General features: G+C 42.5%; 1 protein-coding gene across 1 annotated transcript; it reads left to right on the top strand.

Annotated features, from left to right (window-relative positions):
• Positions 1-3825: 3825 nt before the first annotated feature.
• MRGBP (MRG domain binding protein) lies at positions 3826-12408 on the top strand. Its single transcript, XM_082226596.1, has 5 exons — positions 3826-4312; positions 5285-5406; positions 7439-7520; positions 9373-9447; positions 10776-12408. Exons 1-5 carry the CDS (start codon positions 4018-4020, stop codon positions 10964-10966), a joined length of 765 nt encoding a protein of 254 aa, XP_082082722.1. The 5' UTR covers positions 3826-4017; the 3' UTR covers positions 10967-12408.
• The last annotated feature ends 4212 nt before the right edge of the window (positions 12409-16620 follow it).

Raw genomic sequence — 16620 nt, forward strand, 5'->3', positions numbered from 1 at the left:
TTTCAGTGTTGGCTCCCTGCTTATGGAATACTTTCCCAGGGAAGTTCACCAGGTTCCATTGTTATGTATCTATAGACATCAGATGAAAACATTCTTTTTTTCACCAGCCCATTGACCATACATAGCTTTTGTAAGTGGGTGGGAAGCTTTAATTTATTTAAAAATAGAACTCCGTTCTATATTTTTCTTTGCTTTCTTTTCTCTCAATCTTTATGTATATTCTTGCTTATTTTTTACTGTAAGTACAGTACTTACTTCAGTAAGCACTTTAAATTTTTTAAAAAACAACAACACCACAGTGAGCAGGCTAGGAACACCAATGCAATAGTAACTAAAATTGTGATCCTGTATAGCCTGCCTGCTAAAATCGCATTCTCTTGAATGAGACTCAATGCAAACTCCGATGAATCAAATCAACAGGGTGGACTGTCTCAAAGTTTGCATTTCCATTCTGTAATGGAAAGGACAAAGGTGCCGACAAAGGTCCATATAGTTAAAGCTATGATTTTCCCAGTAGTGATGTATGAAAGTGAGAGCTGGACCATAAAGAAGGCTGATCGCCAAAGAATTGATGCTTTTGAATTATGGTGCTGGAGGAGACTCTTGAGAGTCCAATGAATCATAGAATCATAGAGTTGGAAGAGACCACAAGGGCCATCGAGTCCAACCCCCTGCCAAGCAGGAAACACCATCAGAGCACTCCTGACATATGGTTGTCAAGCCTCTGCTCAAAGACCTCAAAGAAGGAGACTCCACCACACTCCTTGGCAGCAAATTCCACTGTCGAACAGCTCTTACTGTCAGGAAGTTCTTCCTAAGGTTTAGGTAGAATCTTCTTTCTTGTAGTTTGGATCCATTGCTTCGTGTCCGCTTCTCTGGAGCAGCAGAAAACAACCTTTCTCCCTCCTCTATGTGACATCCATTTATATATTTGAACATGGCTATCATATCACCCCTTAACCTCCTCTTCTCCAGGCTAAACATGCCCAGCTCCCTCAGCCGTTCCTCATAAGGCATTGTTTCCAGGCCTTTGACCATTTTGGTTGCCCTCCTCTGGACACATTCCAGTTTGTCAGTGTCCTTCTTAAACTGTGGTGCCCAGAACTGGACACAGTACTCCAGGTGAGGTCTGACCAGAGCAGAATACAGTGGCACTATTACTTCCCTTGATCTAGATGCTATACTCCTATTGATGCAGCCCAGAATTGCATTGGCTTTTTTAGCTGCCACGTCACACTGTTGGCTCATGTCAAGTTTGTGGTCAACCAAGACTCCTAGATCCTTTTCACATGTACTGCTCTCAAGCCAGGTGTCCCCCATCTTGTATTTGTGCCTCTCATTTTTTTTGCCCAAGTGCAATACTTTACATTTCTCCCTGTTAAAATTCATCTTGTTTGTTTTGGCCCAGTTCTCTAATCTGTCAAGGTCGTTTTGAAGTGTGATCCTGTCCTCTGGGGTGTTAGCCACCCCTCCCAGTTTGGTGTCATCTGCAAATTTGATCAGGATGCCCTTGAGTCCATCATCCAAGTCGTTGATAAAGATGTTGAATAAGACCGGGCCCAAGACAGAACCCTGTGGCACCCCACTAGTCACTCTTCTCCAGGATGAAGAGGAACCATTGATGAGCACCCTTTGGGTTCGGTCAGTCAGCCAGGTACAAATCCACTGAGTGGTAGCATAGTCAAGACTGCATTTTACCAGCTGGACTGCAAGAAGATCAAACCTATCCATTCTGAAGGAAATCAGCCCTGAGTGCCCACTGGAAGGACAGATCCTGAAGCTGAGGCTCCAATACTTTGGCCACCTCATGAGAAGACTCCCTGGAAAAGACCCTGATGTTGGGAAAGATGGAGGGCACAAGGAGAAGGGGACGGCAGAGGACGAGATGGTTGGACAGTGTTCTCGAAGCTACCAGCATGAGTTTGACCCAACTGCGGGAGGCAGCGGAAGACAGGAGTGGCTGGTGTGATCTGGTCCATAGGGTCACGAAGAGTCAGACACGACTAAATGACTAAACAAGAACAATGGAAAGGAGATGGTCTTCTGAGATTGTGTATGCCTGGCACACATGCCTGCATTTAGGTAACCACCGAAAGTGGGAATGCATCACAAAGATGAAACAGTTTTGCAAGGAACTTCCGTATGATAACGTAACATAAGGATGCAGACAAGTGCTATGATTTCAATACAAACTATAAACCTCAAGTCTACGGCCAGGAGACATGAATGCCTGCTCAGTTGCTATCAAAATGCTTATTGTGGATAAGAAATTTCAAGGTCGTTTCCCATTCTCCCTTCTTAGGAGACAGCCCTTCAAACAGAGGGCTGAGAAGTTAGACTCCTAGTCTGCATCAAAAAAGATGGAAAGCCACTCCCTGCCTATTGTTTTATTTGAATGCAGATTTACACCTATTTAATCCATCAAGCCACTGATTAAAACTCAGTACAGTAATATTTGAGAGGGGCAGCCCTAAGACACACACTCTCTCCCACACAGTGTGACTGCCCTCAGAGCTGTTTGATGGTGAGGGAAATGCACTCTGCACCTGCTCAGGAGCACTCTTACCACAACTGTATGCACAACAATGAGAAGAAATAAAGAACAGGGGAAAGAAAGCATTGTTTCCCTTGTTTTTCCTTTCTTTTTGTTATTGCATACACATGCCGCTCATGAAGCCTGCCAGGAAAGGAATTTTATCCCCAGAATCAGTAAAAGCTCAGCATTAAAACAAAGATAAATCTGACATAATCTATCGCTCTCACACACGTGAGAAGGAGTGTGTCAGTCAGCAAGAGAGAGAGATTATGCCAGCTTCATCCTGACTTTAATGCCGAGCTTTTACTGATTCTGGGGATAAAATTCCTTCCATGGCAGGCTTCTCAACTGGCATAGAAATGTAGAGTTGGAAGGGACCCCTGAGGGTCATCCAGCCCAACCCCCTGCAGTGCAGCTAAAGCATCCATGACAGACGGCCACCCAACCTCTGCCTAAAAAGCCTCCAAGGAAGGAGAGTCCACAATCTCCCATGCCAGGTATATGTAATAACAAAAATAAAGGGAAAAGAGTACACCCCCCCCCCGTTTGAACCCTTCCTTCCTTTCTATCTGCTTTTCTTTCTTTGTGTGTTTCTTTCTTTCTTAGTGTCTGCTTGTTTTCTTTCTTTCTCTTTTCTTTCTGTGTCTATTTGCCTGTTTTCTTTCTTTCTTTCTCTTTCTTTCTTTCTTTCTTTCTCTTTTCTCTCTGTGTCTATTTGCCTGTTTTCTTTCTTTCTTTCTTTCTTTCTCTTTTCTTTCTGTGTCTATTTGCCTGTTTTCTTTCTTTCTTTCTCTTTTCTTTCTGTGTCTATTTGCCTGTTTTCTTTCTTTCTTTCTTTCTTTCTTTCTTTCTCTTTTCTTTGTGTCTATTTGCCTGTTTTCTTTCTTTCTTTCTTTCTTTCTTTCTTTCTTTCTCTTTTCTTTGTGTCTATTTGCCTGTTTTCTTTCTTTCTTTCTTTCTTTCTTTCTTTCTTTCTCTTTTCTCTCTGTGTCTATTTGCTGTTTTCTTTCTTTCTCTTTCCTTTCTGTGTCTATTTGCCTGTTTTCTTTCTTTCTTTCTTTCTTTGTCTATCTGTTTGTTTTCTGCTTTCTTTCTTAGTGTCTGCTTGTTTTCTTTCTTTCTCTTTTCTTTCTGTGTCTATTTGCCTGTTTCCTTCCTTCCTTCCTTCCTTCCTTCCTTCCTTCCTTCCTTCATGCTTGCTTCCTCGTGGTGCTGCACACAACATGCAAAAGCGCTCCTGAGCCGGCGCAGAGTGCAATCCCCCCCCCCTTTCCCGCTCGAAGAAGACGCACGGGGGGAGAAAGAGGCCGGGTCCTGAGCGAGGCCTTGAGCCCCGGGGGCACCTTCTTCCTCTCCCCCCGCGGAGAGGGATCTCCCCTCAGCTCCCCGCCCTCGGTCGCTTCCCTCGGGGAGGGCGGCCGACAGGGGACGCTCCGCTCTCGCCCGGCCCGCTCTCCGTGGAGGCGGCGGCGGCGGCGGCCATGGGCGAAGCGGAGAGCTCGGCGGCGGTGGCGGCGGCGGCAGACGCGGGGTTGAAGGCGCCCTGCCCGGCCTCAGGGCCTGCGGCGCCCGTGTCGGCCGAGCCCGCCCCGCAAGCGGCGCCCGAGGAAGCGGCTTCGGCGGCGTCGAGCGTCTCCTCAGCGGCCTCGGCGATGACCGTCATGACGGCTGCGGCGGCTCCCCCTCCTCCGCCGCCGCCGCTGCCGGTGCCGGTGGTGTGGAGCCCCGAGGTGGAGGTGTGCCTCTTTCACGCCATGCTGGGCCACAAGCCCGTCGGTGAGGAGAAGGCGGCGGGTGGGGGAATGGGGCGTAGGCCGCGGAACGAGCCTGGGGCTCGAGTAGAGGCGCCGGCCGCGGAGGAGAGCGCTGAAGGCGGGGTGGCGCCTGTCAGGAGAAAGGGCATATAGAGAGGGGTGGGGGGACGGGACACGCACGCCATATAGGCTGTGAAACGCCCTGACATCTACGGGGGGGCGGGGTGCAAATTTAAAGATATTATTATTATTATTATTATTATTATTATTATTTTATTATTATTATTATTACGCCATATAGGCTGTGAAACGCCCTGACATCTACGGGGGGCGGGGTGCAAATTTAAAGATATTATTATTATTATATTATTATTATCATCATCATCATCATCATCATTATCATCTATGGAGTCCCCTCGAAGCCATTTCCTGCACCCTCCTACTAAAAGTACATAGACTTAAAATTGTTCGATCGCTTAGTTGTGATCTTTTATAGCCTGAGATGGTTAAAGTGCTCTTTTAACATTCGTTTTACAAAATAGTGCTTTTTTCTCCTTTTTTACCCAGAATTAATGCTTACTGTGTTAAATAGGGCTGGATTCCTCCCTACCCCCCAAGTGTGCGTTAAGCTTGCAAACACTTGTTTCCCTAGTTGAAGATGTATGTAACCCCGTCATGGATGCTTTGGTTGAGATTCCTGCATTTCACAGGCTTGGGCGAAATGACCTTTAGGGATCCCTTCCAATATTATAATTCTGTGATCAGCGTGAAAGATAAAGGTCATTAAGATGGATCCCTGCCCCTAGGACTTCACAGTCTGAAATAATCTGTGTTAGTGCAAGGAAGGGCATAGGGTGGGGCCAGATTTTGGTCATTATTTATAGTGCCGTCAGGGTGCATAGTGCTTTACAGGATTTTAATCAAGTCTTTTTTAAAAAACCCCAACCCCTCTCTCTGTATGTTTTCTCCTTCTCACTCTCTTCTGCCATTCCAGGTGTGAATCGCCATTTTCACATGATCTGCATCCGAGATAAATTCAGCCAAAATATCGGGAGGCAGATTTCTTCCAAAGTCATCTGGGACCATTTAAGCACCATGTATGACATGCAAGCGCTGGTAAGTGTCATCAACCAAGAAACTGAGGCCGGTGCCTGAGATGCTCCACAGGTCAGAGGCCTAACCCTATGTGCAGATGTACCACAAGCAGAATCGGGTACCATAGTTGGCTATTTGCAGATTAGTTGTGCTGCAGAAGGCGTGCTGGGGAGACCACACATTACAAGGAACGCAAAAGTAACTTTTGCTAGGTTTTAATAACAATAACAAAAACTCCTTTTACAATATATCAATGAGCATGATCCACCAGGGTACTGAGAGAGCTAGGTGCTGCTCTTTATATACTATACCCAACAGCTTAATTAACATAACTTAACAGCACCTGCTATACTGCTTCACAGCTGTAAAACTAGGTCATGTTATTTGCTCTGGCCCTTAAAGGGACACATCTTGTGGAACAATAATGAACCTTCAAATTTAAAAATAAAAAAATTCCTTCCAGTAGCACCTTAAAGACCAACTAAGTTAGTTCTTGGTATGAGCTTTCGTGTGCATGCACACTTCTTCAGAATGCACACGAAAGCTCATATCAAGAACTAACTTAGTTGGTCTTTAAGGTGCTACTGGAAGGAATTTTTTTATTTTGACTATGGCAGACCAACACTGCTACCTATCTGTAACTTCAAATTTAAAGAGACCATTCAACAATTGTGTCCCCTATTAGTGCATGATCTCCTGATTAAAGGGAAACAATTTGCTGTGTTGTTGATCCTCCCATTCCCTCTGTACGGTGCAGATAAAGCCTAAGGGAGATGATCTCTTGTGAACGGCTTTTTCCTGCCTTCAGGTGGATTCTGAAGCATCCATCTGGCATGTAGAAGCTGCTCACACAGTACAACATCTAAAAAAGCCATGGTTATGTTTGGCTTGATGCTCTGGTCCTGCCAACTTGAGATAGGGTTACAGTGTGCAATATGTCCTAAATCTTTGCTATCCTTGTTAGCATGGTTGCTGTTCACAGCAACTAGGCCTTATTAGCACTAAGGGTTACAGTTTGTCATAAAGGCCTCGTATGATCCCAGGAAGGTGCCTTAACTGATCAGTAACTTGCATAAGAATCTGCACGGTTCTCTAGGGGAACCAAAGTGCTCATACAAGGTACAAGTGAAAAAATGTCTTGGATTTGCTGCCATGGAGTGTGGTGGAGTCTCCTTCTTTGGAGGTCTTTAAGCAGAGGCTTGACAACCATATGTCAGGAGTGCTCTGATGGTGTTTCCTGCTTGGCAGGGGGTTGGACTCGATGGCCCTTGTGATCTCTTCCAACTCTATGATTCTATGATTTTGTTGCACTTCCTTCCACAAAACCATTGCTGAAAGGAAATACCATCTTTTATATTTCTTTTTCATTTATCATTGTAATACACAAGAACCCAAATGGACAGCAGCTGTGTTTAATTTGTATTATCTATTCTTCCAGTTGATTGTCTGAAACATATTGATTTCACCAATGTTTATGTTCTTCTGCTTTGCTTGGGCGTAGTTGACCAATGAAATTTTTAAACATGTGCATTTTTAAATAACTGCAGAATCTGATATGGCAGCTCTGTGCATTCTAATTGACACCAATTCTGTCCTTGCCTGGAACATGCCAAATTGCATATCTGAAACACTCGTTAAAAAAAATTAAGCAGGGACTTTTGTTTCTTTAGTTCTGGATGAATAGGTTTAAATGACTGTAGTTTTATTATGCAATTTCATTACAAAATAAAATATATTCCTTGTTGTCCCTGAAATGCAAGGGTCATTTCAATATTTTCTTTTGTTGTTGTTGGGTAATAATTATAAATTGTATGTGATGACGATTACCTTTGCATTTGTTTAGCATATGGTTGGCTAACCTGTGGCCCTCCAGATGTTGTTAAGCTACAACTCCCCTTAGCCCTGGCCATTGTGGGCTATGTCAGGGATGATGGATGTTGTAGTCCAGCTATGTTTGGAGGGCCCCATGTTAGCCACCCTTGGTTTAGAAAATCTGAATTGTTGGTATAACCAAATTATTTATAGATTTCTTTCTCTTTAAAACATTTCTAAGCATGAATCTGAGATTCTTCCCTTCCCCAACTCAGAAAAAAACTTCAGCCTCCCTGAAGAAATTATTCAAGAGGTAAAAGAAGGTGAGACCCAAAAGCAGTCTTAACAATAACAACACTACTTACTATTTATATACCACAGGCAAGATTTTATTCTAGGAATTACTCTTTCATGACCCGGTCTCTTTCAGTATACTCTGATGCCTTTTTACTCAGTGGTAAGTCCTGTTGGGTTCAGTGGGGCTGCCTTCCCAACTAGGATGCATAGGATTTTAAAAAGAAATATATCCCATTCAGTTTAAAGGGATGTAGCCCTGAGGAAGTGTACAAACCCTCCAGATGTTGCTTGAATACAACTGCCATCATGTCCTATTGTGTTATTATTATGATTTGTTGTTTGTGAGCTGCTTTGGCATTCATTTGAATGAAAAGCAGCAGAGAAATATAACAAATCGAATCATCATTGGCCATGCTGGCAGGAGATGCTGGGGCTTGTAACGAAGCAACATCAGGAGTTGGCTAGCCTGTAGTGTATAGGATTGCAGCCTAAACCACTACACTGGATGATGATGATGAAGAAGAAGAAATTTATATACCACCCTTCATCCAAAGATTACAGGGTGGTTTATAATATAAAAACACAAAAATACATGTCATAGTAACAAACAAAAATAACACCCCCATAGAGTTTAAAAGGCCAGAGATTGTTTAATTAGCCAAAGGCCTGGATGAAGTCTGTGAAGATGTTCAAATCTGGATTGCTTTTTAATGCTTCTATTTAAGAAAAATGGAAAGCAGACACAAATGTATTCAAAAGCCTGATTACAGCATTTGAACAATTTTGATTGGTGCTTTAGTAAGCAGCAAAAGAATAATGAGACCGAATAGTGATGGAATCTGGACTGAATTTGGGTTGTGGGTGTTCACATTTTTTAGAAAATGATTCAACTGATATCAGTTGGGTATGGCTAGGTTTTAAAATATTTTTAAAGCTCCTCCCACTTTTTCTTTTGTATTATTGTCTTTTCAGTAGTGGAGCAATTCCAGAACTGTCTGTTGGGAAGAGCATTCTGTTTAAAATTAAAGAAAAACAAAAGGCAGTCGTTTGCAGATATATATTAACAAAGCAGTCCAAGCCCCCTTTATGTCAGTTTGAGGGGGTGGTTCAGTTGAGTAGAGGGGCCCTTCACTCCGGCCGCTGAGTCAGCCAGCTGCAGAACAGGCAGGTGGGAGGTCACTGGCAGAATCCTCACCAGCGTTGGCCAGTAGAAAGCCCTGATATAGGATATTTTGAGAGCAGGGAGGGAATTTGGCCCAAACAGCCCAGGATCTGCTAGATCCTGAGACAGTCTCACTGCTGTCACCCAATGGCATCAGGCCTGATCTGGAACCTGGAGCTGGTATGGGGATTTCCTGCTCTCTCTCACACACACCCCAGAAAAAACAACAGCTGTCGCTATGAGCAGCTGGGCTGCAGATGTAGCTGAGGCTATGCTGCTCTACACATTCCTGCCAGCAAGGGGTTGAGATTTGGATTGCACCCAAAAATCAGTAGCCTTTACACCTCATTTGCAGAGGTAATTTTAAGTGCTTGGAATGGTTGAGGTGGATGTACTCTCAGTATGAAAAATTTAGCATATTTATATTCACAAGTTTCAAAAGAAAACACCATCTGTGCTTGGATGATAGCTCCCTTATCATTTCTTTGCATTTTTCTACTTCAGTCGCTGTTGTCAGCTTACTGCTTGAAACAATCTAGTTTTGCTTCCTAAGTGATTTAAAATAGCCTTATCGGGAGCCGGGGGCTGTTGGCAATGACTGATCCCTTTAATTCAGTGCATATTGCTGCCATGAGCATGCCTGGAGAAGTAAAGAGGAAATTGAATTTGAATCAGTGCCATCTTCACCATCACTCCACTCATAATCATCCCCACAGGTAAAGTGATGATTGAAGATGACGTGAAAGAAGAGATAAAGGAAGAGATGGAATCACATGCAGGTCCTGAAGAAGGTATGAGTTATTCATTTTAGCATATGAAAATGATGTGTCATCCATAGGCCTGGTTCACTCATCACTCTTAAGCCATAGTTTGTTTTGATCTCTGGTTTAATCATAAATGTTCCTTTCTACCACCACCCTGGGCAACTGCACTGATCTCCAGCACACTGCTTTTTGTCACTAAAACTCAGATTGTGGCTTGTTTTGTTTCAAACAAACCACAAGTGGCAAAGTAGAAATAAGCCAAGGGTTTATTTCTTGGCTTATTTCTAGTTGAAATCTGGGGTGGAGAGTCATTCATAATTAAAGCAATTTAAACAAACTAATGGGGCCACAGTGTTCTGGGATCTGATTTTCAGCCACGTCACATGTGGGTCCTGGTTCCAGCTACCATAGTCTAACAAGGTAGGATAGTACAAAGAAAATAGCCGCTACTGGATTGTGAAATATAGCCGGTTCCTCTACAGTTGGGTTAGTTCTAAATCAGAAGTGGGGAGAAAAGAGGTCCACATTCTGATTCTCACAAGAATGAGTTCCGAATTGTGCTTTTATGTTTTTTTCTTTTTTTGTTTTATGCTGGCTGTAATGTATGTGTTAGTTATTTATTTTTGTTAAGTCACCTTGAGTTACATTTGTAGGAAAAGGTGCCAAGTAAACTTAATTAATAATAATAATTTGGCATGATCTTTTTTTGCCCTGGGCCTGCTGTTTTGATTGGCAGTGTCTTTATGGTTTGTGGGGGTCAGGGGTGCCCATGTGCCGGATACCTGAGAACCTTCTTGAAAGCGCCTTGAAGATAATTCCCTTCATCCTTTTGGAAAGGTTCAGGTGCACTTCTAATAGTCACAGAGCTAAGGATTTCTGCAAATGCATCGCCACAACCAGTGAACATATATTGAAACACCGCATTTGGTTTTTGGAAGTGCTCCTTCAGTTTTGCTCCATCTATGCTTTCATGATTCTTTATTTTTTATTTCATAAAATTTATATACCACATAATTGTAAGGGAAAGCATCAAAGTTGTAAGGGAAAGCATAATTGTAAGGGAAAGCATCAGGGGCTGAGAGGTGTTTTCATGGGGCAGACAAACTCCAGATCAGACCTTTAATATTTTGTTTTGTAGCTTTAATGTGGGGCATTTTTCTGTTATTATAATTTCTGCCAATATAATTAAAGTGAGTTGAGTGTGCTTCTGCAAAGAGCTTGTATTTCCTTTTTAAAAAAAGTTGACCCACCTGCCCATTGGGCAGGGCTTGCATGCACCTGACTCTGCCATGGATCATGGCCATAATGCGATGGATGCCATTTGATGCATAATCTTTCATTTAATTCTCTTTCAGTATATGCATCTATGGGAAGCCTGGCCAAAGCATCTGAGAAACCAAGCAGTAAGGAGAAAGAGAGAAGCTCGTCTGAATCTGGATCCAAAGAAGGAGCAGATAAGAGAAAGCGGAACAGAGTCACTGAGAAGGTTTTGAACGCAAATAGCAATCCTTCCAGTCCAAGTGCTGCAAAACGGCGCAGAACATAAGCAGTGGCCGAGCAAGGCATAAGCATGTTTGAACAGTGGAGCCTAGGCAGCAAGGAGATTTTAGAGTCTAGTTAGCACAATGCGGGTGGAAATGAGAGATAAATGCCTGGGCTCTCTTGGTTAGCATAGAGCGGCGGAAAGGAGCTGAACAGTATCTTTAGCCTTACAACTTTGGGATGCATGGGAAGTTGGCAGCCTTAAGAACGTGTGTTTACTGAAAAAGTCAGAATGTGGCTTTTTTTTTTACATACCAGTTGCACACTCTTGAATGGGATTCACCTAACCAGCCCCATTAGGGGAAGCCCAGCACAAGGACTGCTGCTTACACAGTGGGACTTTTCCCGCTCTCCTTCCTTCACATGCCTTCCAAAATGAGAACCCAATTTCTTGTTTGCGGGGAGTTGGGGGGATCATTCCATCTGGCAAGCTGTAATGCTTGTGGAGACAGAATGATTGGAAGAACACAACATTGAATTCCAGTCTACGTATTAAACATCCCTCTTGGAACAACCATTCATGGAAACACAGGACCATGGTTCTTGAATGGCTGGCTTCAACCTTGGGTGATGTTTGTATCTTGAGCTGCAGCTGCTAATTTTAGTGACGTAATAAGTGTCTTAAGTCGGTTACTGTTCTGTGAGAATTAGTTCCAAATGCCACTGGTTCTGGCTGAATAAGCATGCAAAAAATACACACCGCCTGCAAAATGAAGAAGGAGCATTCTTTGCTTAAATTATGATCAGCTTTGCCTCTTCCAAACTGGAGGTATACATTTATTTTTTCAGATTGCCGAAGCAGAACAAAGGTCATTAAACATCTTAAAACCAGGATGAACAATTTCCTCATATCTGGGCTACATATTCTCTCTAAGGAGGCTTAAAAGAAAATGTCATATGTATATTGGAAGGTTCAGCACAAACTGGTAAGAGTAGAAGAAATGGTGACTCTTGTCTTAACCACTTGTACTATATTAATGTCCTAGCTGCAAAGTCTTCAATGTGAGCACTTCCATTCAAGTAAGTGAAATCACTTGCATGAGAGGCATTTGCCAGATCGGGACAAATATATATATATGTATGTATGTATTTTATATGCATTATTTAATTCCCTTTTTTGAAAAAACAAAACGTTATTTTTGCCAGGAGTTCTTAAATGGAAGTGTTGAAAATGATAATTTTGTCTTGTTGCTCTACTTCCAAAAGTAGTTTTCACTTAATGTTTTGGATTTGTATGCAAAGTTGCTAAAACCAGAGATCCAGTCATTCATCATTTCCTGATGATCAGATAGTAAAATTTCCTCTTATTTTAGTGAAGTTGGGAAACATGTATTTTATAAAGAAAAACAAAACAAGCAAAGGAATGAAAAGGTAGCTGAAAAGCTACGGAGTTATGCATTTGTATTATCCTTTGCTATGCAATAAAGAGTTCCAGCCCATGCTTCATATTGCAGTGTCTCTCATCCTAATTATCAGGGATATAGCAAACACTTTCATTCTACTGCATATACCAAGTTAGCTTTGTTCTAGAAAAGAATCAGTCTTCCCTGTATCCCAGCTTCATAACTAAGATTCATCACAAACATCAGATGAAGAAATAAAACTCTGTAGGTTTTTCCATCTCATCTGTGAGAATTAGGCTTAGGATGAACTTTAGCGTCAGCTTGTTACGTAATTATAATGAAGGCCATGGTACACAGAGATGCTATCATGTGCTTTTCAATTGCACATGGAGTGTGATGTTTGATCAGAGGATCAAGATTTCTAATAATTGCTTCCCACCCACCACCCACCCAGCCCTGATAGTTTTGAGGGCAATCTCCCAATCAGCAATTCTGTTCTTACTCCAAGCACCCTGTACACAAGGGCTGCTGTGAACCGCAGGCCCAAAGGAGGACTTGTGGGAGTGGTTTGGTGCAGGGATATCAAAGAAGGGTGTTAAAAACACCAAAGGGATCAGTTTTAGTACTTTATTAAAGAAAGCTGTAGACTGGCAGCAAATCAGCCTGCCAGGCCTCTCAGAGATATGGGACGGACACCGCAGCAAGCAGATGGCTTCTCCAAGCAGACATTAATACATTCTTTATACACAAGGTAGCATACGTCATGGGTCAGGACTTCCCATCACCAGATGAGGACATAGGTGCAAATGCCCTAATCTTACAGACAGTTCCACTTTCTGGGCTCAGAGCCCAGCACCCCAAGCCCTCCACAGATAAAGATAGCATCAAAGCATGCCAATTGGCTTATATCAAGCAAGTGAATATAAACATCTGTGAGCTCATTGTTACAGCAACTACCAATTAATTGTGGGGTTATCTTGACTTCCAGGATAGGGATTGCAGGAAGGGTTTTTGGAACAGTTCACCTTTGCTTCAATTCAAGGGCTTCCTCCATTCACTTCAATGGGAGAACGGAGCAGCTAAAACGGGGTGCACATGGTGAGCTGTCCTCTGTTGTATGAACAGCAGCGCATATATATATAGAGGCTCTTATTTCAGGAGCATTGCCTAAAAAGGGCTTAAGTATTCAACAGCATGGAATTTTAGTACCCTGAATTGCTAACTTCCTACTTCTCAGGCTCTCCACATGTCATGTCCTGCAAGAGCTCAAGTACCCATTCTCCATTCTAGAACGAGTCCACAAAGTATGCAAAGTTCTGAAAAATGAACACATTTTAACTATTTTATAATATATATATTCAGATCATATAAGGTTTTAAGCACAAAGTGCCTAGATTCTACCAAAACAGTGATGACATTATTTTAAACTCTTCTGGAGCCTTAGCTGGGGAAAGGCCAACGCTGAAGATTTATACACTGCTAGAACATATTGAAGTTGACAAAGTTCTTGTAATATAGTTTGACTAACTGTGGAAGCCTAGATAGAACAAAATAATTTAAGCCGGTCCCTTAAGATGCCTGTGAATTTATTTTTATAACCTGTATGAGCCTTTCAAATTGTCAAGTACCGGTAAATTTTATTGGTTCAGCTTTTTCGTCTTCTCCAGTGTGCACGTAGTGTAAATTCCTATTAGAAGCAAAGATCTGACACAGACATATCTGTCGATGCTAGAGAAAGCTGACTGTTCCTTTTCAAGTTTTTTGGTGAAAGGAAAGCTTGGGCACCTGTCTTTGATGATGCTGTAGCAGCAGTGAGTGCAACATCTTAAAAAATGCAGCTTCGCCTCTGATTTACCTATTTATTTTGTTACAATTCTAGCAGCATAGATAACAGCACAGCCAACTGGAGGGTGGCTTGTTTACTGCATATAATGTATGCTTCAGCATTATTTTTGCTTATTTATTAATATACCCTGTTTAGCTAAACTATCCTAAATATCTTCGCAGAAGCTTACGGAAAGCTTGGCTTATCGCTCAATATCCAAAAAAACCAAAGTGATGCCCCAACAAGCACAAAACAACCCCTCTGCAGCGCCAAAAATCCAACTCAATGGTGCAATGTTGGAAAATTGTCAATCACTTTTCCTACCTGGGCAGTTATCTTTCTACAAGGGCCGACATTGATGCTGAAATTCAGAATTGCCTGTGCTCTGCGAGTGCAGCTTTCTCACAATTGAATCTCAAGTGTTTGGGGACTGGGACATTCGCAGGAATACCAAAATTCTTGTTTACAAAGCTGTTGCACTACTAACTTTACTGAAGATTGGAAAACGAAATACCGGTGGACAACAAAAGAGGTTTAAAGACTCTCTCAAGGCAAATCTTTAAAAATGTGGTATAAGCACTGATAACTGGGAAACACTGGCCTGCAAGCGGTCCAATTGGAGAACAGCCTTTACCAAAGGTGTCATGGACTTTGAAGAAGTAGAAACTCACAGCGAAAAGGAGAAACAAGCTAAGAGGAAGGCACATTTGGCAAACTCTCACCATGATCAACTCCCGCCTAGAAACCAATGTCCCCACTGTGGAAGGACGTGTTGGATGCAGAATTGGCCTCCACAGTCACTTACGGACTCACAGTTAAGACCGTGTCCATGGAAGACCATCTTAGTTGGCTACAAGCGATCACCAAAGAAAGAAGAAAGAAGATGTGGGGTCTGCACGTAGCTTATTTTAAAAGAACATGATTCAGGCTAAAGCTAAAGAGGTTCATGTCTGGTCAGTGGCTGGATGGGAGATAGTAATAATAATAATAATAATAATAATAATAATAATAATAATAATAATAATAATGCCATCTTCAACCAGGCCTTTGGTTGACTGACATCCAGTGTCCTTTTGAATCTGTGGGGAGGTGTTGTTGGATTGTTTTTGTTCGTATATATATATATATACAGAGAGAGAGAGAGAGAGTTTTATACTGTAATTTTATGTTGTGAACTGCCCTAAGAGCTACAGATGAATTTAATAAAATCATCATCATCTAGGATGGAACAAGTAATATAATCACAACTATTTTGTTTCCCTGGTTTATCTTCTGATTCTGTAAGATAAATTGGTCAACAGCATGTGTCTGGTTTAAGGTAATCCAGTGAGCTTCATAATCAAGTGGGAAATCCAAGTTCTTGCTAAACCTTGGACAGATCCTGGCAGTCATGGCCTGTATTGTCTGTTCATAGGGAAATACTTTGGTTTTCATAGTATGGTGAGGCAGTGGATATAATCCTACCTCCCATACAGAGAGATACTAGGAGCTATGAGTCATCAGTGAAACTAACTGACAAGGAAGATTCAGGGGCCACAAAAGGAGGTACCTCTAAGCATAACACTTTTTTCAAAATTAAGGAAAGCCGAAATCTTGTTATACACACCCCAGTCTCTGAGTGGTAGGAGAGTTCAAGGGTTCCAGCGCTTCAGCAGGGGTTGGTCTCCTTGAAATGAAAGTCGCTGGAGACGCTGATGTGTTTAGGGTATAAAAACCATATATATGCAACTTGAGCATGAGATGGCAGGTCTCAACATTTACACTTCAAAAGATCTTCCTTTCCCCATGAGGATTCTGGGGAGAAGAGGCTTCCCCATAAAGTCACACCTTTAGTTTTAGCACACAGGGCAAGTCTAGCCGCCGTGTCGGTCCAGCTCCAGAATAGGCCTAGACAAAAGCTGGCTCCTGGCCTATTCTTACTCCTCATCCAGTGAAATGAGAGGGGAAAAGGCAAATGCTATCCTGAAAGCATCACTAGCTAGCTAGTTTCTATGGCAATACATCTAGGGTTGCCAGATTCCCAAAAGTGGGTGGGTGGTTTTGTTTTTTTGCGCCCTAGTTGCCATACACCCAGGTTTTCCAAGACATTTTACCCGGACGACATTTTGACAGTCCAATTCCCGGACATGCCTGGGGAAACCCAGGCGTATGGCAGCTCTTAACACATTTGTTTTTGACCAACTCTCTTAGGCATGCAAACTACAAACAAACAAACCACTGACTGCTATTTCAGCAGTCCCTTCTACTACATACTGCCATCTTACAGAGGCAAAATCACAGGCCTGGTTGGGGGCCCCAGGCATCATCCAAACTGACCCACTAATCCTATAACAATACAGTGGCCTACCTCAACATTCCCTAGGATGCCACGCTTTCAGCCTTACCATACTTATCCATATTCTTCCTACTGTCTTAGGGGGAAAAGTGGCTGTTTGTGATGGTTTTCCTGGAATGTTTGGGGATGATGAGCTGCTTTACTGCTAAAATGTG

Source organism: Podarcis vaucheri, assembly GCF_965113315.1.
Source record: "Podarcis vaucheri genome assembly, chromosome: 6".
Taxonomy (NCBI): Eukaryota; Metazoa; Chordata; class Lepidosauria; order Squamata; family Lacertidae; genus Podarcis; species Podarcis vaucheri.